A 25,385-nucleotide genomic window follows, 5' to 3' on the forward strand; every position below is an offset into this window, starting at 1 on the left:
CCTGCACGGCGCCAAACACGCATACGACCATCATTGGCACCAGGGCAGAAGCGACTCTCATCGCTGAAGACGACACGTCTCCATTCGTCCCTCCATTCACGCCTGTCGCGACACCACTGGAGGCGGGCTGCACGATGTTGGGGCGTGAGCGGAAGACGACCTAACAGTGTGCGGGACCGTAGCCCAGCTTCATGGAGACGGTTGCGAATGGTCCTCACCGATACCCCAGGGGCAAAGTGTCCCTAATTTGCTGGGAAGTGGCGGTGCGGTCCCGTACGGCACTGCGTAGGATCCTACGGTCTTGGCGTGCATCCGTGCGTCGCTGCGGTCCGGTCCCAGGTCGACGGGCACGTGCACCTTCCGCCGACCACTGGCGACAACATCGATGTACTGTGGAGACCTCACGCCCCACGTGTTGAGCAATTCGGCGGTACGTCCACCCGGCCTCCCGCATGCCCACTATACGCCCTCGCTCAAAGTCCGTCAACTGCACATACGGTTCACGTCCACGCTGTCGCGGCATGCTACCAGTGTTAAAGACTGCGATGGAGCTCCGTATGCCACGGCAAACTGGCTGACACTGACGGCGGCGGTGTACAAATGCTGCGCAGCTAGCGCCATTCGACGGCCAACACCGCGGTTCCTGGTGTGTCCGCTGTGCCGTGCGGGTGATCATTGCTTGTACAGCCCTCTCGCAGTGTCCGGAGCAAGTATGGTGGGTCTGACACACCGGTGTCAATGTGTTCTTTTTTCCATTTCCAGGAGTGTACTACGATTCATTAACCCATGCCAGTGATAACGAAAGTTAAAAATGAGGTATTCTGGCGTGCATACACAAGACGATAACGGGTAACATCTGTAGATCGATGGAAGATAGCTTTCTTTGAGCACATTTTGCGCAATATGACGTAGTAAATAAGTTTTGCTATTTCGGGAGCAAAATAAGTGATGATGGTCGAAATAGAGAGGATATAAAATGTAAACTGGAAATGGCAAGGAAGGCGTTTCTGAAGAAGAGAAATTTGTTAACATCCAGTATAGATTTAAGTGTAAGAAAGTCGTTTCTTAAAGTATTTGTATGGAGTGTAGCCATGTATGGAAGTGAAACGTGAACGATAAATAGATTAGACAAGAAGAGCATAGAAGCTTTCGAAATGTGGTGCTACAGATGAATGCTGAAGATTAGATGGGTAGATCACGTAACTAATGAGGAGGTACTGAATAGGATTGGGGAGACGAGAAGTTTGTGGCACAACATGACTAGAAGAAGGGATCGGTTGGTAGGACATGTTCTGAGGCATCAAGGGATCACCAATTTAGTATTGGAGGGCAGCGTGAAGGGTAAAAATCGTAGAGGGAGATTCAAAATGGTTCAAATGGCTCTGAGCACTATGGGACTCAACTGCTGTGGTCATAAGTCCCCTAGAACTTAGAACTACTTAAACCTAACTAACCTAAGGACATCACACACATCCATGCCCGAGGCAGGACGCGAACCTGCGACCGTAGCGGTCGTGCGGTTCCGGACTGTAGCGCCTTTAACCGCTCGGCCACTCCGGCCGGCCGTAGAGGGAGACCAAGAGATGAATACACTAAGCAGATTCAGAAGGATGTAGGTTGCAGTAGGTACTGGGAGATGACGAAGCTTGCACAGGATAGAGTAGCATGGAGAGCTGCATCAAACCAGACTCAGCATCACCTGATTTAATTCGACTTCATTCCAATATCCTCGTTTTGCTTTTGTTGATGTTCATCTTATATCCTCCTTTCAAGACACTATCCATTCCTTTCAACTGCTCTTCCAAGTCCTTTGCTGTCTCTGACAAAATTACAATGTCATCGGCGAACCTCAAAATTTTTATTTCTTCTCCATGGATTTTAATACCTACTCCGAATTTTTCTTTTGTTTCCTTCACTGATTGCTCCATATACAGATTGAATAACATCGGGGAGAGGCTACAACCCTGTCTCACTCCCTTGCCAACCACTGCTTCCCTTTCATGCCCCTCGACTCATAACTGCCACCTGGTTTCTGTACAAATTGTAAATAGCCTTTCGCTCCCTGTATTTTACCCATGCCACCTTCAGAATTTGAAAGAGAGTATTCCAGTCAACATTGTCAAAAGCTTTCTCTAAGTCTACAAATGCTAGAAACGAAGGTTTGCCTTTCCTTAATCTAGCTTCTAACATAAGTCGTAGGGTCAGTATTGCCTCACGGGTTCCAATATTTCTACGGAATCCAAACTGATCTTCCCCGTGGTCGGCTTCTACTAGTTTTTCCATTCGTCTGTAAAGAATTCGCATTAGTATTTTGCAGCCGTGACTTATTAAACTGATAGTTCGGTGATTTTCACATCCGTCAACACCTGCTTTCTTTGGGATTGGAATTATTATATTCTTCTTGAAGTCTGAGGGTATTTCGCCTGTCTCATACATATTGCTCACCAGATGGTAGAGTTTTGTCAGGACTGGCTCTCCCAAGGCTGTCAGTAGTTCTAATGGAATGTTGTCTACTCCCGGGGCCTTGTTTCGACTCAGGTCTTTCAGTGCTCTGTCAGACTCTTCACGCAGTATCATATCTCCCATTTGATCTTCATCTACATCGTCTTCCATTTCCATAACACGCTGAATTGCAAACATACACAATTAAAAGACACTCATACATAAGCTTTCAGCGACAGCCTTTCGTCGGAAAAAGAGAAACACACACCATTCATTCACACAAGCTAGGTGATCGTGTTTTTGTGAATGAATGGTGTGTGTTTCTCTAAGTCTGCAACTTACCGTGTTAACTTTACGGTAAGTAACAATCGATCTTTTCCTACATTGTTGATATTCCTATATGGAGTTTCCTTTGTTCTATTTTCAGTTCGTTGCTTTTACTTACGACGCCAGTCACATCATTGTACACATTTTTAAGCACGAGAGCTTCGCAGCTACCTGTACTGGAGTGTATCAAAGTATTCCCAAGAAGTGACAGTGAAAGTTAATTGTCCATAATGAAAATGTGTTTCTCTGACTTTGTCGTCGGTGAGAAATTTTGAACGAGAACTGACAACCCGTGTGAAATAACAGAGCATCAATAGGGGTTTCAGAAAGGGCCTGCCTTAGTCATGTACAAACAGTACAACCGCGCTGGGGCCCGCGCTTGTAGGGGCCCCGCGTAAAACATTAGGAGGTAACCTGAAAACTGTCAGCCGTAGTTTTGTTATTACAGATAATCCGAAAAAAAGTAAGGTGTTTCTGAAATTACTTTTAATGTAATGTAATTCAATTATATACCTATTATGACACTACTATGGCCACTGGAGTACGTCTCAGAAAATTATGCCTGCATCGGAGTCGGGGGAACCAGGGGCCATGATACTGATACACTATAGTAATATCGGTTATCATCAGTTGACTGTTGCCCATGCGTAATTTAAGGGGTACGTGATTCATTGTTTCTCGACGCCTCTGCGCGCCCTTTTTACTCGTTGTTCTCGTTAACAATGAAGCATTACATTGTTCCATCAGCAGGTGTTTCCCACAGTATGATTTTTCGACAGTTTAAACGTACAGTACTTTTCCAGTTTGCGCTGTTTCACGTATTGTGTATGCTCTCTGTTTGAAGATGCAGTGTTTTTGCCTGTCCTGTGTAGTTCGAAGTGCCAAGAGAGAAATGTCTCGTGAAAGGGAAAGTTTTTGAAGATACGATTCAGGTACTCAAAGGGTCAAGAAAAAGCTATAACATTAACAATTTTTGAACTCACGAAAAGGTGCTTTTGAACAATTTCTTCGACCACAACTGCAGACAGTGAGACTAAAGTGTGATTAAATAACAATGTCATTAACAGTAGCCTCTCATCTTGTGGTGCTTTAGACGCACGTGAACATAAAGCATTGCCATGCGGACCTCTCGCTATCACACATTCAGGTAGGCTAGTAGTAGCAATTGTGAAGTAATCACAAATTCGGACCCAGGCACTCGGCCTAATACATTAACATCATTCATGATAAATAAAATTGTACAGAAAGGCCCTAAGAAAATTTTAAATTTTGAGTATCCCTTAAATGAGAAAAGAAGAAAGTTTTCAACTCATTTTTACGCAAGAACTTTATCAAATGGAGAAAAAAGGGATCGTAAATGGCTTGTTTTTGCTGCAAACTTTTTATATCTCCTTCAACCAAGCTGTCACGTGATAGACTCTGTGACTGGGTTCATTTAGTAACTCGGCTTCACGAGCATAATCAATCATTCAAACGCATAAACTGTACAAAAAATGGATAGAATGTGAGATACGTTTGAAACAAATAAGTGACATTGATCACATTCATCTTGAACTACTCGAAAAAGAGAAGAAACCTTGGTGTCAACTTCTAAGAAGAATTATACTCACCATCACGTACCTAGCTCAACATAATGTGGCCTTAAGGGGAATCAGCAACAAGCTCTATCGAGAAAATAATGGTAATTTTCTTCGTTTGGTCGAAATGATAGCAGACTTTGACCCTGTTTTGCAGGAACATTTAAGATAGGTAAAAACTCAAGAAATTCATGACCACTACCTTGGGAAATATGTTCAAAATTAACTCATAATTTTGCTTGTCAACGAAGTAAAAAACAGCATTACTAATTTTGGCAAACAAAGTAAAATTGTTTCTGTTGTGCTTGATTGTACTCCATACGCAAGCCAAAATGAATAAATGACTTTGATTTTTAGGTTTGTAAATTTATCAGAAGACGCAGTGACTGTAGACGAACACTGCCTCGACCTTCCGAACGTCACTTCAACAACAGGAGAAAATTTGACTGAAACCCGTTTTTCGAAGCTAAATCAACTAGGACTCGATACTCATGATTGCGAAGGCCAAATTTACGATAATGGGGCAAATATGAAAGGTTATCGAAGTGGTGTTCAAGCCAGAATCCTAAAATCCAATCCAAAAGCATTTTGTATGCCATGCGCCAGCCACAGTTATCAGATGCGGCAAAATCTACAGCAAAAGCACTCACGTTCAAAGAATTACACCAAACTGAACAGGGTACCAACTTTAATAGTGAAGACGCTTTCAGATACTCGAAGGGTAGGTAGTGTGGAAAGCAGCAAAGCTATAAGGTACCAGACAAGAGAAGTCAGAGTTGCCCTTCTTGATGTGAGCAACAGCACTGTTGAATCGAAAACAAATAACGGAGCACACTCGGTTTCCGTGAAAGAATTAGAAAGTTTCCAGTTATTTGTAAGCGTTGTCATATGGTACGACTTTCTCTTTGCCATTAACGCCGCAAGCAAGGCACTTCACTCAGAAAATATGGACGTGAAAGTAACAACTAAATCTCTCGAAAGTCTAGTGAAGTTTATTGAGAATTTCCGTAAAGAAGGTTTTGTTAATGGGCAGAAAACAGTGGTAGGGATAGTTGAAAGTTTACAGACTGAACCAAAATTTGAAGAAAGAGAATTGTCAAGAAGGCAAAGCAGTTTGTTTAGAAAGTGACGACATGGTTTTCAGAGCTCACCCTTCAGAGGAGAAATACAAAATCGATTTTTTCCGTCCAGTCGTCGACACAGTATTAGAAAGTTTGAAAGAAAGGTTTGGCCAACTGGCTAAGTATTTCAAAATATTTGGCTTTTTGTTTTCTCTAGAATGTTAAAAATACATACAGGACGAAGAACTGAAAACGTAAAGACCTTGAGAAAGAGCTAAGTGTAAACATAAATGGCGAATGTTCGAAAGACAATGTTGCATCAGAGCTTTTGACGCAAATAAAAGTGTTCAGAGAAATGGTGTCTGAGGATGTGAAAACTCCTATGTTGTTATTGAACTACTTGAATGACAATGGAAACCCATTTCTCAACGTTTATATTGCCTACAGAATTTTACTAATTGCGCCAGTGACTGTCGCCTCCTCTGAAAGGAGCTTTCCACGTTTAAAGGTCATCAAGAATTATTTCAGAAGCAGCATCTCGCAAGAACGCCTTTCTTTCCTTGCCATGCTTTTAGTGGAGCACGAAGTGGTTTGAAAATTGCATTTTGAAGATATTGTTGATGAATTAGCTTGTCAAAAAGCAAGGGAAAGTTGTTTTGCTTAAAGTGTGTAAAGCATAAGACTCTTAATGTTAATAACCTGCAATTTATTTAATTTCTTGTAAATATAGAACACAGTCAAGTGATGAAAATATTTAGTTGCAGATCCGGAACAACACTTGTGAACCTAACTAGATTCTGAATTTCATTTAACTGGAAGAATTTATTATTAACTTGTTAGTAATTACCATGTCTATTAAGATTCCTTCTCTGATTAATTATTTTCCTATCACAACAGTAGGTCTGCCGTAGTAACAGTCTTTTGATATGAAACTTCCCGGAAGATTAAAGCTGTGTGCTGGACCGAGACTCGAACTCGGGACCTTTGCCTTTCGCGGGCAAGTGCTCTACCAACAGAGCTATCCATGCACGACTCACGCCCGTCCTCACAGCTTTACTCCCGCCGATATTTGCCCGCGAAAGGCAAAGGTCCCGAGTTCGAATCTTGGTCCGGCACACAGTTTTAATCTACCTGGAAGTTTCATATCAGCGCACACTCCGCTAGAGAGTGAAAATTTCACTCTAGTCTTTTGATATATTTTGTTGTATTGTATTGTATGTTAACCGGGGACCTAGAAACGACGGAGAGGCTCCGTCCCCGACGCAGCCGCAGTGGTCCACGACCCCACGACGACTACCGCAGTCCACTTCACCCCTCCGCCGACCCACACCGAACCCAGGGTTATTGTGCGGTTCGGCCCCCGGTGGACCCCACAGGGAACGTCTCACACCAGACGAGTGTAACCCCTATGTTTGCGTGGTAGAGTAATGGTGGTATACGCGTACGTGGAGAACTTGTTTGCGCAGCAATCGCCGACATAGTGTAACTGAGGCGGAATAAGGAGAACCAGCCCGCATTCGCCGTGGCAGATGGAAAACCGCCTAAAAACCATCCACAGACTGGCCGGTTCACCGGACCTCGACAGAAATCCGCCGGGCGGATTTCTGCCGGAGACCAGGCGCTCCTTCCCGCCCGGAAAGCCGTGCGTTAGGCCGCACGGCCAACCGGGCGGGCTTTGATATATTGGTAGTACCTCAATAACGAAACTTAGAATTCTTTTAAATGTGACGAAGGCGTATAGCTTATGGTGGAGAAGGGGCTGGGAGGGAGGGACGCTCGAGAGCTCCCTGGGGAAGTTTTGCACATGACCCCGCGACCCTGGGTTTTGCTCTTGGATTGTAAGTCGTGGTAACCTAGGTGTACACAGAATGACCAGCAGTAGCCAGCACGCGGCTAATCGTCAATCACAACGAAAACTGGGGACAGAGCGCCGGGTCACGCAGTGTTTGAAGTTCGCGCCGCCTGGTCATCAGCGATCGTAGACCGACATTCGCCCTTCCTCCCAGCATTAGAGGTTCACTGGTTGGTACAAGATGCATTCTAGCAACGTTAGTGGTCTTTCTACCTGAAAACGAATTCCTAATCCAGTGCGCTGCCTCTACTCAAATGCAAGGAACGAAAGAAAAGTACCGCCGTTTCGGCCATATACGGAACAATCGACCTCCATGTCGCCCTTAGCCGGGGGCGTCATATGGGTGCACTATTGAGGGGTGAGGGTCAGCGCACCGCTCTCCCGGTCTTTAACATATTTGTAGATCTGGTGCCGCTACAGCTCATTCAAATATCTCCTCATATGGCGCCACAACGCTGAGTGGTTCGCGTTCCAGTCCTCACACTGCAGAAAAATACTGGCAACTGAACTGGAGCCATTCCACATGGCAGCCAGTCACGCTGCCCACTCACCTATGTAGGCGGACAGTGGCTCACGTAACATGAGGAGCGACTTTTGTCCTGTGAAGATGTTGCACTGTTTTTAAATTACATTTCAAACAACTAGTAACATTTACGTATAAAGATTAATACCCATGAATACAATGAACTAAAATAATGTTTGCCATAAGTTTCCTTTAAGTTACGTCTATGTTCACAAACTTTTTGTAAACAGATTACCGGATTCGGTCTTTTATGATCATCATCAGATCTGCAGCAAAAATGGGAAAAACATAAATACACTCGCAGTTGTCTACAGCTTAAAAACAATACATAGACCATAATGATTTTTTTTCCTTTATTGTATTTCGATTCCCCCCGAAGGGGGCAGGCTGGCAGCAGCTTAATACGTAGCTCTGCAGCCTACAGGCTTTTTAAAACGTAAGAAAGAAGATAAGAAACAATAAAAGCAGGCGATAAAACGGTGACTGAAAGTGGAAAACGGCGGAAAATTGTGGAAAGTTAAAACATAAAGCAAAGGGTTGGCAAAGCTAATAAAATACACAGGAAGCAGACAGGGAACATAGTAGACAGACAATTAAAAAACATGACGACAGTCTGGTTTCTGTTCGCAAGAGATATAAAAATCACACCCAGTGACAGTATGATGTCCGTTCGCAACACTTCGGAGAAGACACACAACACTGAACACTCACTGTAAACACTGTACTAAAATGTCGGCACAAAGATAACACACCATAGCCAAGGGCAGATGAGGGGGGGGGGGGGAGGGCTGGGCAGATGGGAGGGAAAACAAGGAGGGAGGAGAGGAAAAACGAAAGGGGGGAACCAAAGGAGGAAGAGGATTCATAAGGGGGGAGGGGCAGGGCAAAGGCGAGAGGGAATGGGAAAAGGCAGAGGAGGGAAATGCAAAAGGGCTCGGGGGAGAGAAGGGGGGCAGAGAGAGGGTAGGTGGGGAAAAAAAGAGGATGGAAGGGGGGGAGAGGGAGCCCAGGAAAAGGACGGAGGAAAGGAGGGGGGGGTGAGGATCAGAGTTGATAGGAGGGATAAATGGAGGGAGAGAGGGCATCATCTGGGAGGGGGAGTTGATCGAAGCCACCTTGGGAAAGGAGATGAAGGGTGTAGAGATGGAGGGTAAGGGAACACAACAGTGAAGATGTGGCAAGGGGCGGGGATGGGAGGAGAGGAAAGGAGAGGAGCAACCAAGGGGTGAGGGGGATCAAGGCAGCGAGAGGTGTAGAGTATGCGGATATGTTCGAGGAACAGGAGCAAATGGGGGAAAGAAATGAGGTCATAGAAGATCTGCGTGGGGGACAGGAGACGCATACGGAAGGTGAGGCAGAGTTCATGACACTCAAGGATCTGGAGGGACTTATAGAATTTGGGGGGGGGCATAATGAAAAGTAGTACTGACAATATATACATTTGTGCACTTTAATTATGAAGAGGCAGACCTGTTTCATAAAAACGAAGTGCTAATGTACTGCAGCCATAGTGGCATCGTCAAATGTTAAATGCAGAATCAGCACCAGCATCGTCAAATACATATAAATAACATCGTATGCACTCGTCATGTTGTCAGTAGCACTACTGTTTAAAACAATCTGCCGTGCAGTTGCCACAAGATGTTTGTACTGTAAGTTCACCAGATGTCGCTAATGTCGACATACACTAGTTTTCAATAATTAATCGAAACAGCGAAAATAAAGGGGTGATACAATAGTTGAAGTCTCTAATGAGCTTATGACGTATAAAAGGCATTACAGTAATATAAAGCAATAAAAAGAAGAACACAACAAAAGTAAGATTGTTAAAAAGAGGAAGAGTTAAGAAACAGTGGTTGACATATGCTCTAGTGCCAATATTCTAGATAATGACATAAATATTAAACACCTTTGATTGTGCACCGGATAATATTAAGCAACCATAAAACAAATCGCTAAAGGAGCCTCAAATGAAAGAAAACATAGTGCTGCACATAATCAGCGCCCTCTGCTAGCGCTAACGCCAGAATTCCGCACAGGCGGGAAGTGGTTGGAGGAACGTGACCGGCAGAGGGCCCCTCGTACCCTGCGGCACTCTGTTGCAAGAAATGAATGATAAAATTCCGTAACAGTGGATGACCCAATCGTTAATGACAAAGTTAATTACGACTGATCTAATTGGCTTTTCGTTATTGACTTGATAAGTAATTGCACAACTCACATTAAATACATCAGATGACTGACAAATGTTCCGAAATCTGTTTTTAGGTGTGTTTAAATTTACAAATTTTGCCACGTAATTATTGGTTTAACTACAACATAGCTATTTCTCCTAAAATTTCTATGGGAAAGCAATAATTAAATCATGAGAATGAAATTAGAGATTTTTCTGAAATTTACGAAAGCATGTTAATTCACATCAGATTTTCTTACTAATTGTAACTTTCTGTTAATTACCATAAATGATCTGAAATTATGCCAATGCTGTTGATTAGGTATTTAAGTGAACAGTACAGTTCATTTTGCTAATAGAAATTAAGAAAAACAATACTTCCTAACTTTTGTCCATTACATATTGTGGATCGGGTAGTATACAATCTGCTAAACTTTTAGTGGTATCGAAGCGTTCATTAACCACCCTATAAACTAGTCCCACTAGAACTGGTTACGGTGAATATGTAACAAAAACGTTGTACGTCTGTATTCAGTACACTGATGTAATGTTAGGTGATCAGGAACTTATGTTACCATATCTCGTCCCTTGCCGGCCAAATATTGGCGATGAAAAATGTCTTTAACGCCCAAGCTTTCATTTAACAAAAAAAGTTCTGTGGCATTAGAAAGACGCATTTCGATGGGAAATCTGTTTATTTCTCGTCGTCTCTTCCCCAGCTTCAACGTACTGGTTGCATGGAAGACTTTAAAATTTATTTAGAACGGGCAGTACTTAACCTGTGTAATGGTTGTGCAGATGCCTCAAAAAGAAAATGGAAGCACCAGAAGGGGATAGGGACCGTAAATGAAAGGTCACGGATTGAGAGGGCATGATCTGTCTTTTTGGGTGATTACAAAATAGAGTCAAATTTACAAATAACAAGGCAATACGGGCCCACTTATGAGTAAGACGTTGTACCTCCTTTTGCCATGAATGAGTCAATGATTCGATTAGAAAGGTGTTACAAAACCATTGTAACCTCTACGAGTCTAGGTGGTCCAAAACTGTTGTAACTGGTTCTTGATATCTCAGATACTGCCATTTGGACGAAGTTGACGCCTGAGCTCGTCCCATGTGTCTTGTTTCGGAAACAAGTATGGGGATCTTGCTGGCCACGGGACTACCTCAGCATCAGGGCTGTTGATATTTTTAAAATATCGAGCACCCGATATATCGATGTTTTCAAAATCATATTAATCGGTACTCGATATATCGGAAAATTTTACGTATATATCGATATATGTACGGAAGAAACTTCGACTTACCGGCAGAAAAGAAAAGAAACATCGGCTGCACATTGAAAATATACTATCAGTTTTGGAGCTGTACATTTAAGTATTGATTTATCATTAGATATTCTGTACATCAACAAGCTAGCAGCTTGCTTATCCTCCTCAGATCAAGCATTCAAAGGAAAACGATGTAAGTTCACGCTTGGCGATAACCACTTTGGTAACAGTGGTAACTGCAGGTAAGTGGCACAATAAAAGGTGTTCGATGGATCCATCGTTCGGTTTCGTCACATATCGTTTTTATTAGGAACACTTCATGTCAACTTCCCTGTTTTTTTAATTTTTGCAAAAGCCAGTGACCTAGCCAGTTGTAGTGTCAAAATATCCTGGTGAAGTTCAACGTTGTAGTTTCTGTTGGTAGCGCCAAGCACTGATTACGTCAGAATTTCCCCCCACTTGTCTCCGCCCACAGCAAAGACCAATCTTGTCTTTTAGATTTTTGTTCATCAGTTCGAGCAACTGTTTTTGAAGAATGCCGATGTGAAGAAATAGCACATTAGTTGCCTTAAAAATTGTTTTTTGACGCAAATGGTGTGCTACTTCTTGACATCGGATATCTTGTTGTTCCATTTACGTCGACACCCCGTAGTACAATCGGACTTCTTCTTTGTGCCACCCACACTTGCTTCACACAGTCAAAGAGAAAGACTGGGCGTGATGAAAGCTCAAAAAGTAAGACTCCTTCACACAGTGAAAGTAAAATTATGTTCTACTACAATTTCAGAAGGACAACATAAAATATTTATCGAAAATTACGAAAAAAATGTAATATAACAATATCGGCACTCGATATTGCCATTTCGAAATCAATATAGCGGTGATAATAATATCGCCGATAATATTGACGTTTTATGGAAACATATCGACACATCGATATTTTATCAACAGCCCCACTCAGCACGATGCAGACACTTCATACAGACACGATCTGTGTGTTGACGAGCATAATCATATTTAAAATGGCACCACGATACTGACGCATGACAGGTTACACACGAACAAGAAAGTCTGTGGCGTACCATTGCGCCGTCAGAGTTCCCTCAGTCGCTACCAGCCGTAACTTGAAGTCACACCCAATGGCATTCCACGTCGTGACGCCCGGAGTAACACCGCTGTGCCTCCCCAAAACATTGGAAGAATGGAATTTCTCCCCAGATCGCCACCATACTCGGCAGTGATGGTCCTCTGGGTTAGTGCAGAACTGTGATTTATCGCTAAACACAATGCTACGTCATCTATGAGTGGCGTTTGAAAAGTCCGTGCAAAGTCGGAGAGATGGCACCACCAGCGCGTATCAAGGTAATGTTTGGTTAGTAGCATCTTTGGAAAGAACGCACACCAAGTTTCAGCCATATTAATCTATTTCTTTGTGTTTGACATTCGTGTGAATCAAGGAAGTGGAGTGATTGCCAAAAAATGGACGAAAAAGAATTTCGTGTGCTGATTAAACATTACTTTATGAAAAGCAAAACGCCTCAGGAGACTAAAGAGAAGCTTGATGAACGTTACGGTGACTCCTCACCTTCGATCAGAACAGTTCATAAGTGGTTTCAAAATTTTCGGAGTGGCCATATGGGCACAAGTGATGCTGAACATTCTCGACGCCCTGTGGAGGTTACAACTACAGAAATCATTGATAAAATACATGATATGGTGATGGATGACAGAAGAGTTAAGGTGCGTGAGATTGCTAGTGCTGTGGGCGTCTCGAATTAACGGGTACATAATATTTTGCATAAACATTTGGATACGAGAAAGCTATCCGCAAGATGGGTTCCGTGATTTCTCATGCTTGACCAAAAACGGAATCGTGCGAAGTCTTGCAAGGATGGTTTGCAGCTGTTCAGGAAAAATCCGCAGGACTTTAAGCGTCGTTTCGTCACTGTGGATGAAACATGGATACATTACTATACTCCAGAGACCAAACAACAATCCAAACAATGGGTTGCCAAGGGAGAATCTGCACCAAAAACGGCGAAGACCATCCTTCGACCGGAAAGGTTATGGCGACTGTCTTTTGGGATTCGCAAGGGATAATCCTCATCGACTATCTGGTAAAGGTGCATATTATTCATCGTTACTGCACCGTCTGAAAACCGGGCTGCAAGATAAACGCCGGCGATTAGACTGCAAAAAGGTCCTTTTCCATCATGACAATTCACCAGCACACACCTCAGCAGTTGTGGTCGCAAAATTAATGTAAATAGGATTCCAACTTGTTTCACATCCCCCCTGTTCTCCAGACTTGGCTTCCTTGGACTACTATTTGGTCCCCAATTTGAAGAAATGGCTGGCGGGACAAAGATTTCATTCAAACGAGGAGGTGATTGAGCAACTAATAGCTATTTTGCAGACTTGGACAATTCCCATTATTCGGAAGGGATCAAGAAATTAGAACAGCGTTGGACGAAGTGTATAAGTCTAAAAAGAGACTATGTCGAAAAATAATAAAGGTTTACCCCAAACACGTAAGGAGTTTTTATTTTTGTTCGGACTTTTCAAACGCCCCTCGTATCTACAGTCCATGCTTCCCGGTAATACCACCACTCCAAACGCAGACGTTTGTGTTGATGTGTTCACAGCAGCCTACACTTGGGATGGTAATTTCTTAGTGTGGCTGCAACTAGTCTCTGATCGATGGTGTGGGATGAGATAGAATGTTTCAGGCAGTTATTACTTTTTCTCTGATGGCAGGTGCAGATATGAAGTGGTTACGATGTGCTTTGTGTGCAGTACAGCGATCCTGTCCTGCGGCGTTCAGACATGATTGACCGGAACCATGACAATGAGTATGCCTGCGCTCACATTCCCACGCAGTCCACCATCGGGCCACTGTTACATCGGAACGCGCAACAAATCTTGTTACTGCCTGATCTGACCAGCCGGCTGAATGAAAATTCGTAATAAGGTCTCTTTCAAACTCTGTCAAGTGGTGATAACGCCGCCTCACTCGCCTAAGCTTCATCTGTGTGTCTTTCACATTAATCGCTCAACAGCTGCCATTGTTCACGCCCCTTGTACAATGAGATGGCAAAAGTCATGGACAGCAATATGCAGATATACAGATGGCGGTAGTATCGCGTACATAAGGTATAAAAGAGAAGTGCGTTGGTGGAGCTGCTATTTGTACTCAGGTGATTCATGTGAAAAGGTTTCCGACAAGATTATAGCCACACAACGGCAAATAACAGACTTTGAACGCGGAATAGTAGTTGGAGCAAGACACATGGGACATCCCATTTCGGAAACTGTTAGGGAACTCAATATTCCGAAATCCACAGTGTCAAGAGTCTGTCGAGAATACAAAATTTCAGGCATTATCTCTCACCGTATACAATGCAGTGGCCGATGGCCTTCACTTAACTACCGAGAGCAGTGGCATTAGCGTAGAGTTTTCAGTACCAAAAGACAGGCAAAACTGCCTGAAATAAATGCAGAAGTCAATGTGCGACGTGCGGCCAACATATCTGTTAGGACAGTGCGTCGAAATTTGTCGTTAATGGGCAGCAGATGACCAACTCGAGAGTATCTGCTAACAGCACCGCATCGCCTGTGGTGCCGCTCCTGGGCTCTTGACAATATCGGTTGGACCCTAGACGACTGGAAAACCGTGGCCTGGTCAGATGAGTCCCGATTTCAGTTGGTAAGAGCTGATGGTAGTGTCTGAGTGTGGCGCAGAACACACGACACCATGGGCCCAACTTGTCAACAAGGCACTATGCAAGCTTGCCGGCTGGTCCGGCTGAACCGGTAACTGACTGGACGTGGTTATGTTCGTGATGTTTTTACGAATGACAATGCGCCATGTCACCGTGCTACAACTGTTCACGATTGGTTTGAAGAACATTCTGGACAATTCGAGTGGCTGCTCTGGCCACCCAGATCGCCCGACAAGAATCCCATCGAAAATTTATGGGAATAATAGAGAGGTCAGTTCGTGGAAAAAATCCTGCACCAGCACCACTTTCGCAATTATGGGCGGTTATAGAGGCAGTAGGGCTCAATGTCTGCAAGGGACTTCCAAAGACGTGTTGAGTCCATGCCACGTCGAGTTACTGTATTATGCCAGGCAATAGCAGGTCTGGCAAGATATTAGGAGGTAGCCCATGATTTTTGTCACCTCATTCTATGCGCTGCCAGGCATGATAACATAACTAAACACGAATGGCATTAGTGGAATCTGGTGACTGTCCTACCTATCACAAAGAATTGCAACTCTAATCATTTACATACCCGTCAATGGTAGGTGCGAGTACGAAGTGACACTTCCACATTACTACGCCTTCTGCGTAGTTCACATTTTTAGCAGGCGCTGTATTTTTGCTTTCCTTTACTGTTGTATCTTTTGGTTCAGCTTGCTTCTCCACAAAAAGAACAGGAGATTTTATAATAAATGAAAAGCACCAGTTTGCTTTTGTTCTACAATATTACTTTTATTGTAAACCGGTTTTCGGCTTACAAGGCCATCTTCAGACATTTACTGAGTATTATAGCAGACAACATTGGAAGAGAAGTAACACATCTAGACAGATGTAGAAACATACAGTAAGTAACATCTTTGCAATGAAAAAGTAAAAACTGAACTGTACATGAATAACAATGGAGTAGACAGGAAAACTTTCAGCACAAAATAGGAATAGTTTGCCTACATAACAGTTTCTATTAATAAACAAAACTTAAAAAAAATGAAATTAGTACTAGACAAGGCTTCATCAGGAGGTATGAAACATGGAGAGTGATACGCAACAAATTAAAAGAAGAGACAGTTATCAATGTAAATACAGAATACGTAAGGAAATTAAGCAATATCAATAAGATAAACAGAAATAAATAAATGCAGGAAAATGGAGGTGTTTGAGGGAACCTACAGTCTAAGAGTGTGGTGGTACTGCATTTCAACATTAACATTATAATCAAAGCAGTGGCTGTGTAACAGTTTTCATTAAATAAATGAGCAAAGTAAAATATGAACAGTATTTGAGACAACTACAAGGGGTGTTAAACATAGACAGTAACACAAGTACGAGTTAAAAGAAAGCCTTAACTATTGAAACTATAGTCTATGTGGAATACAAAGACAACTTCAACAAAACAAAACCAACTTAATGAATACAGGAAAATGGGAAGATTAGGAAGAGAGAGTGTGGGAAGATGTAGGAAGAGAGAGTGTGGGAAGTAATGAACAACAAAGATGGTTATATGAAGTTTAGAAGAGGGGAAGTGTTGAGCTGTGTCTGGTCATTATAATGTTAATGTTAAAATGCAATACCACCACACTCTTAGACTGTAGGTCCCTCAAATACCTCCATTTTCCTACATTTATTTAGTTCTGTTTATCTTATTGATATTGCTTAATTTCCTTATGTATTCTGTATTTGCATTGATAACTGTCTCTTCTTTTAATATGTTGTATATCACTCTCCATGTTTCATACCTCCTGATGAAGCCTTGTCTAGTACTAATTTTATTTTATTTCATAAGTTTTGTTTATTAATAGAAACTGTTATGTAGGCATGCTATTCCTATTTTGTGCTAAAGGATTTCCTGTCTACTCCATTGTTATTCATGTACAGTTCAGTTTTTACTTTTTCATTGCAAAGATGTTATTTACGGTATGTTTCTACATCTGTCTAGATGTGTTACTTCTCTTCCAATGTTGTCTGCTATAATACTCAGTAAATGTCTGAAGATGGCCTTGTAAGCCGAAAATCGGTTTACAATGAAAGTAATATTGTAGAACAAAAGCAAACTGGTGCTTTTCATTTATTATAATGTTGTTCTACCAAGAACCGACGGAAGATTCTGTTAATATAACAGGAGATTTACTTGCGTAATTATCTGTTACTAATTCGCGAGCTGTGAGTGCGCGTCCGGGAAGCAGGCACCTTTTCGCAGACAGTGACGGACACTCTGTAGGACAGCGAGTGCGCGGGTGGCGGCGTTCGCGGCCTGCAGTGGCGTGGAGCAGGCCGACAGCCCGCCTCGCCGTGCCTCAACACCCCTCACCGTGACGTCACCGGGCGGCTCGGTTTACATTCACACCGGCTGGGAATGGCAGACCCTGCTGCTGCAGTACTCACATCTACGAGAGCAAATCGAAAAGTGAATCCATTTTTTTAAAAAGAGAAACATGTTTATTGGGTAAATAACGTTGCAATTAAGTTCATTTTTGTACGTAATCTATCTCTCTCAATCTCTATGCACTCCGTCCGTGTCTTGACAAGCTTCCTAATTCCTTCGTGGAAGAGGTTTTTATGGTAAGCTACACTTCCACTCTTGCACCGCCTACTCAACCTCGTCATCTGACAAACTCTTGGATACGCGCATGTGCCCCTTCTTCGAACCAAAAAGGTGGTAATCACTTGTTGGTCAGGACTCTGTCGTGGATCCTTCAGCAGCTGAAAACCGATACTTTCAACAACCAGCTGTATGAATTATCCTGGAGCAAAACCACACCTTTTGAAAGCTTCCCTCTCCTGTTCGTTTTTGTTTTTGTTTTCAGATCTCGCACCAGCTGTCACTGTTCACTATATGGCCTTAAAGAGTGCAATGAATCAGCAGTGGAGCTTTCATTTATAAAATCATTGCAGTCTTGAACTTTCCTACAGAAGCTTGGCTTCTGAATTGCTTTGCTGACAGCGATGATGGATGTTTCCATACCAGGCTTTGCAGCTTACTCTGTGGTTCACAGTGATCAACACACGTCTCATGAACGCTTCCTATGCGATTGAGAAAGTCGATTAGTTAGTTACATGTTCCACAGATCATTTGAACGACTCTTTTATTGAAATGATATGGAACGAGTCAGTTTACATGATATGTAAACATGATTAATGGTATCTACAATGAACGCATTTTTATTTTTAGTCGTACTAATGCAGCTATACTTTTTTTTTTTTTTTTTTTTTTTTGCTGGTTACCAGTTTTTAAGTAGAAATTCAGCAATGAAACAGAAGAAGTTGTCCAGGGGAAATGATATTAAATTAGATTTAAAACTTACTCCGCTATCTGTCAGTCATTTTATGTTAATGGTCAAATGGTCAAAAAACTTCTGTTGCTGCATATTGAACGCTGTTCTGAGCCACTGATAGGTTTAACAATGGGTAGTAAAGGTCATTTTTCCTTCTAGTGTTATAGGTATCTACATCGTTGTTTTTCTCAAATTTTCATGGATTACATAATAATGTGCTTCCGCTTCGAAGCGTCTTATGTGCATTTCGAATTCTCAAAGCTTTTCTATTCATGCTTACCTGTTGACGTGGTACCCTAGCAGGGACGATTGGAATGCTGAACCTTGGCTAACACTCATTTCATGCGCACTGTCATTAATGGTGGCACAAGGACCACCACGAATCATTCGCTCAGCTATCTCTACGTTCCTGTCCGTTTTCAAAGAGGGTGCCCTGTCCAGCGCTCTTTGGTACAGACAGATCCATCTCCAATTAAAGTGAGTTACCCACTTGTATATATAAGACAGCTGTCATCACACTACAGGCAACGGCCTTGCCGCAGTGGATATACCGGTTCCCGTCAGATCACCGAAGTTAAGCGCTGTCGGGCATGGCCGGCATTTGGATGGGTGACCATACGGGGCCGCCACGCACTGTTGCCATTTTTCGGGGTGAACTCAGCTTCGTAATGCCAATTGAGGAACTACTCGACCGAATAGTAGCGGCTCCGGTCAAAGAAAACCATCATAACGACCGGGAGAGCGGTGTGCTGACCACATGCCCCTCCTATCCGCATTCTCATCTGAGAATGACACGGCGGTCGGATGCTCCCGATGGGCCACTTGTGGCCTGAAGACGGAGTGCTTTGTCATCACGCTACAGCTGTATTCTGCGAATAATCTCCACAGCTTTAACCCCTTCAGAGCATATAAAGCGATCACTACATCGGTGGATTGTAGGTACCAAATGGATGCTGGATCGGGACTCTGTCCCTGACATCAGCCTTTTCCAGACGACAAACACACCAACTGAAAATGTAGAATGGTGCACTATGTAAAATGACTATGTTATAAGCCTAAACCAGAACTAATAATGAAAATGCAATCGTCAAACATCTAAACCAGAACTAATAAAGAAAATGCAATCGTCAAATACAGTGTCAAAAAAGTATATAAAAATGCAAACGTGTGAGGTCAGAGAATGGCTGCTGCATTGCACTTGCCTTTTCTGATATAAGCCGACTTTGCAGTGCTTTGAGCGGAGTTTTTTGAGTGGGGGAAGGGGTGTTCATATTTGATGGTGCTTTTCAGACAGAGCCCAGGACTCGTGATTCTTGTTTGCTCCGTATCTGGCAAACCCCGACAGTTGGTTGGATTTGGTCGGGTTGATTTGGTGGAAGAGACCAATAATCGAGGTCATCGGTTTCATCGGATTAGGGAAGGATGGGGAAGGAAAACGGCCGTGACTTTTCAAAGGAACCATCCCGGCATTTGCTTGAAGCGATTTAGGGAAATCACGGAAAACCTAAATCAGGATGTCCGGACGCGGGATTGAACCGTCGTCCTCCCTAATGCGAATCCAGTGCTAACAGTTGCGCCACCTCACTCGTTGACATATGAAGGGCTTATTTCAATAGTGGTACAAGTCCATTTTTGTTCATATTGAGATACAGAGTCCTGAAGTTAAATGAGTGCTAAAAAATCTGCAGTTGAGATACCAGAAATATTCAAGCATATGGCTTCTTGCTAGAGATGAACCTCTCTTTCTGTTTGTTTGGCTCATTAATTTCAGAAGCATTATAGACAGAAAATTGGAGGTAATGGACTTGTACCACTATTAAAATAAGCCCTTCATATTGTTGCAGGTATACTCTGGGGATCGAGCCTTAGAAAACTGGTCTTATTGCATGGTTAGCGGGCGATTAATTCCGCAGGAAAAACTCATTCTGTTTATGAACTGGTCTGCTCCCGATTCCAATCTTAACCGGAGTGTCTGTGGAATGTTTTCGGAGCGCCAGCTTCGCGTTACACGTGAAAGAATTGTTTTCGCTGTTTGAAGGCAGAGATGTGGAAAACGCCATATTTACTGTCATCCGCTTTAACATTTCTATACTTTGTTTTGGCCGCAGCTATAACTGTATAAATCTCTTCTTTTATGTCGTTTATGAGTCAGAACTTCTTTCGGTGGCTGTGAAACATCATTAGATAATACTTTTTTGTGGCTTACTTCTCCAGTCTTTATTTTGGTAAACAATTCGTTGGTATTTATTGAATACGTACGACGTCTGTTCAAAAAATACCGGAAGTTTGTCCACAAAATTTTTCTACGCTTAATTCTTACTTATTGTGCATGGTCTCCTTCGAAAAACTCTCCTCCACAAGTGATACGCTGCTCCCAACGCCGTTTCCACTACGGGATGCAGTCTTGGTACGTCTCTTGCTGGATCGCGCGAAGCGCCGTCTCTGAATTTTCTTTTATCTCATCTACCGTTGCAAATATTCGTCCTTTCAACGGGGTTTTCAGGTTTAGAAATAAAAAAAGGTCCACAGGGCCAGGTCTGGAGAGTACGGAGGATGAGGCAGCAGAGTGATTTCGTTTTTTGTGCAGTTGTTACTCACCAACAGGGATGAATGCGCGGGTGCGCTATCGTGATGCAAGAGCCATGAATTGTCTCGCCACATTTCACATTTCAGGCCGTTCCCTTCTCACATTTTCTCGCACGCATTGCAACAGATTCCAATATACCATCGGTTAACAGTTTGTCTCTGTGGCACGAATTCATAACGTACTAATCCGTCAAAGAAAGCTATCGCATGGCTTTGACATTTGACCTGACCTGGCGAGCTTTTCGGGGTCTTGTAGAACCTTCCCCACCCCTCTGTGAAGACAACCAGACCCACGCCTCATCGTCAGTTATGATCCTCTTAAGGAACATCTCGTTCTCATTTGCGCGATGTAAAAGCTCTTCACAGATTTCTGGTCTCGACTCTTGAGTTGCGGGACGAACTTGACGGCAACACGATGCATTTCAATATACTGTGTCAGGATTTCATGACATGATCCAACAGAAATGTTACAGTGAGTCTTCGGTTGGCACGCACAATTTCGTTGACGTTCCTGATATGAGCGTCGATAGACGTCGAAGGGCGCCCTGAACGAGGGTCATCCTCAACTTCCGTCCGACCATTTTTTAAACTGTGTGGTCCATTCGTAACACCGAGTACGGCTTAAGCACTCATCACCGGAGGCTTCCTGCATCATTTCGTATGTCTCTGTAAACGTTTTCTTGAGTTTCACACAAAATTCAACGCAGACGCGTTGCTCCTCTAACTGTGCCGTCTCGAAATTCGCAAATTCTGCGACACAACGTTCTACTCAATGCAGCACTGAACAGTAACTAATAAAGATACAACAATGAAACTTCCGGCGTGTGCAGGGATGCCAACCGCATTTCGCTCTGACACACCATTGACACAAAATTACGAATGTTGCGGAACTGTTTTAGCAGACGTCGTAAAACAGGAATCCCCCCCCCCCCCACACACACACACACGCACGCACGCGCACACTCATATACACACACAAACAAACAGTGTGTGCTAGTAATAACAAATTCATAAAGTTCGCATTTCACTGTTCGAAATAATGTGTCATCTGAACTCGATTTAGTCGAAGTCTCACTTCTAGTTGACTTGGCGACAGATGGACTTATCTTCTCAACCTATCGTACCATTGGTGGGAATATCGAATAATTATTATATAATATTGAATTTCTTACAAATACCAGATAAACATCAGACCAAAATATATAAATGTCTGACAATGATTATATAAACACAAATATTAGATAAAACGCAGACCCAAAAATATAAATGTCTTGTCTAATTCTACGTTGGGGTACCTCCTACGGTTCAGCCGCGTAAATCATACAAATGTTCATTGTACACAACCAATGAGCAGCTTTCCGTTGCGAAATGTTGTGTTCATGCGGATGTCTGTGACGCATTCGTATGGGTTCATTGGTGTTTAAACTGTTGATGAGAAACGTAAAGCGAAAAGGGAACAAGACATACCCGTATAGAACAGCATCGAGTTCAGTGTGTCATTAAGAAACGAATCACCTTCAGCAGCATCAAATGCACTCACTCCACGAGACTCTGCACAGTGACTGGGGGTTTAATCCAGGACAATGGCCAATAGTTCCGTGATAAGGAACTTCACAATATACCTCTCCTCCACATGACAGTCAAACACCAACAGAAATTTATACCGTCACTAGGATTCTAAGCGCCCAACTCTGTGTTGAGCGCTTCAGTGCTAACGTGAGTTGGCGACCAAGAATCTACGGATACATCGAGATGCGACCAATCTATTGTAGTCCTACAAATTTTATTTTTCGAGTCGCTTTTAACATTGTCTCGCATATTTTCGTACATATTTCTCGTCGTTGAAGTTTTTCCTAGCCTATCCCCTGACACTGCGACTGAAGAGGGGAAGCCCTCTTTGCTGTGCTTGGGGGCTTGACCACGTCCGCTGAAGACGACGGGTAGAGCTGTCCCATGCGCCCGCTGACACGGGTACTGGTTGCTGTTTCAGGTTACCGCTGCTTCAAGGCCGTCATGTTCCTGACGGGCTTCATCTTCGGCTCGGTGATCGTGTACCTCATCTGCCTGCAGGAGAAGCTGCTGCCGGCCTACGGGAACGCTGGTGAGTAAGTGCGTTCGCGGCTGGACCTCAAAGCGCGCCAGAGTTCTCCCGTTGGCCACTTCTCACCACGCTCAAACTCCCTACACCTTCCAACTACAACAAGTGCTTGATAGTGTTCTTACACTTGTCATCTACCAACTACGATCAATGTACATTGCGTACTCGCTCCATTCGAGACTGAGTGTGGGAAGAGTGACTGCGTTATACCTGCGTTTACATCTATATTCCACAAACCATGTAATGGAGCGTGGCGGAGGGTACTTTATCTACCAATGTCATTTCTCCTCTTCCCCGTTGCATTCACGAACTGCACGCGGGAAGAACGATTATTGGTAAGACTCCGTGAGACAGCTCGAAGCTCTCTGATTTTACCTCCATTGTCCTTTTGCGATATTCGTGTAGGACGAATCAGTCCGTAGCTAGACTCTTTCTTAAAAGTACGCGCAGGGAATTTTAGCTGTAAAATACAACGTGATGCACATCGCCTCTCTGCCACTGAAGTTGCACGAGCGTCTCCTACATCTACATCTACATCTACATGGTTACTCTGCAAATCACATTCAAGTTCCTGGCAGAGGGTTCATCGAACCACCTTCACAATTCTCTATTATTCCCATCTCGTATAGCGCGCGGAAAGAATGAACACCTATATCTTTCCGTACGAGCTCTGATTTCCCTTATTTATCGTGGTGATCGTTCCTCCCTTTATAGGTCGGTGTCAACAAAACATTTTCGCATTCGGAGGAGAAAGTTGGTGATTGGAATTTCGTGAGAAGATTCCATCGCAACGAAAAACGCTTTTCTTTTAATGATTTCCAGCCCAAATCCTGTATCATTTCTGTGACACTCTCTCACATATTTCGCGATAATACAAAACGTGCTGCCTTTCTTTGAACTTTTTCGATGTACTCCGTCAGTCCTATCTGGTAAGGATCCCACACCGCGCAGCAGTATTCTAAAAGAGGACGGACAAGCGTAGTGTAGGCACTCTCTTTGGTAGGTCTGTTTCATTTTCTAAGTGTCCTGCCAATAAAACGCAGTCTTTGGTTAGCCTTCCCCATAACATTTTCTATGTGGTCCTTCCAATTTAAGTTGTTCGTAATTGTAATACCTAGGTATTAAGTTGAATTTACGGCTTTTAGATTAGACTGATTTATCGTGTAACCGAAGTTTAACGAGTTCCTTTTAGCACTCATGTGGATGACCTCGCACCATTCAGATACCTTTTCTAAATCGTTTTAGAGTTGGTTTTGATTTTCCGATGACTTTATTAGTCGATAAACGACAGCGTCATCTGCAAACAACCGAAGACGGCTGCTCAGATTGTTTCCAAAATCGTTTATATAGATAAGGAAAGGGCCTATAATACTACCTTGGAAAACGCCAGAAATCACTTCTGTTTACTCGATGACTTTCCGTCAATTACTACGAACTGTAACCTCTCTGACAGGAAATCACAAATCCAGTCATATAACTGAGACGATATTCCATAAGCACGCAATTTCACTACGAGCCGCTTGTGTGGTACAGTGTCAAAAGCCTTCCGGAAATCCAGAAATACGGAATCGATCTGAAATCCCTTGTCAATAGCACTCAACACTTCACTTGAATAAAGAGCTAATTGTGTTTCACATTAACGATGTTTTCTAAACCCATGTTGACTATGTGTCAATAGACCGTTTTCTTCGAGGTAATTCATAAAATTCGAACACATATATGTTCTAAAATCCTGCTGCATATAGACGTTAACGATTGTTGTTGTTGTTGTCTTCAGTCCTGAGACTAGTTTGATGCAGCTCTCCATGCTACTCCATTCTGTGCAAGCTTCTTCATCTCCCAGTACTTACTGCAACCTGCATCCTTCTGAATCTGCTTAGTGTATTCATCTCTTGGTCTCCCTCTACGATTTTTACTTCCACGCTGCCCTCCGATGCTAAATTTGTGATCCCTTGATGCCTCAGAACATGTCCTACCAACCGGTCCCTTCTTCTTGTCAAGTTGTGCCACAAACTCCTCTTCTCCTTAATTCTATTCAATACCTCCTCATTAGTTATGTGATCTACCCATCTAACCTTCAGCATTCTTCTGTAGCACCACATTTCGAAAGCTTCTATTCTCTTCTTGTCTAAACTATTTATCGTCCATGTTTCACTTCCATACATGGCTACACTCCATATAAATACTTTCAGAAACAACTTCCTGACACTTAAATCTATACTCGATGTTTACAAATTTCTCTTCTTCAGAAACGCTTTCCTTGCCATTGCCAGTCTATATTTTATATCCTCTCTACTTCGACCATCATCAGTTATTTTGCTCCCCAAATAGCAAAACTCCTTTACTACTTTAAGTGTCTCATTTCCTACTCTAATTCCCTCAGTATCACCCGACTTAATTCGACTACATTCCATTATCCTCGTTTTGCTTTTGTTGATGTTC

The 25,385-nt window shown here is 43.0% G+C and overlaps 1 protein-coding gene and 1 pseudogene across 1 annotated transcript in view; both read left to right on the plus strand.

The window, feature by feature from the left end:
- The window catches only part of LOC126175039 (transmembrane protein 198), a 174,940-nt gene that overhangs the window by 70,019 nt on the left and 79,536 nt on the right, over positions 1 to 25,385 (plus strand). The window contains exon 2 of the mRNA XM_049921541.1: positions 22,836 to 22,946. Coding sequence (XP_049777498.1) covers positions 22,836 to 22,946 — 111 coding nt within the window. The remainder of the gene's footprint in view (positions 1 to 22,835; positions 22,947 to 25,385) is intronic.
- LOC126177747 (5S ribosomal RNA) lies at positions 18,783 to 18,901 on the plus strand (annotated as a pseudogene).

Source organism: Schistocerca cancellata, chromosome 3, assembly GCF_023864275.1.
Source record: "Schistocerca cancellata isolate TAMUIC-IGC-003103 chromosome 3, iqSchCanc2.1, whole genome shotgun sequence".
In the NCBI taxonomy this organism is placed as follows: Eukaryota; Metazoa; Arthropoda; class Insecta; order Orthoptera; family Acrididae; genus Schistocerca; species Schistocerca cancellata.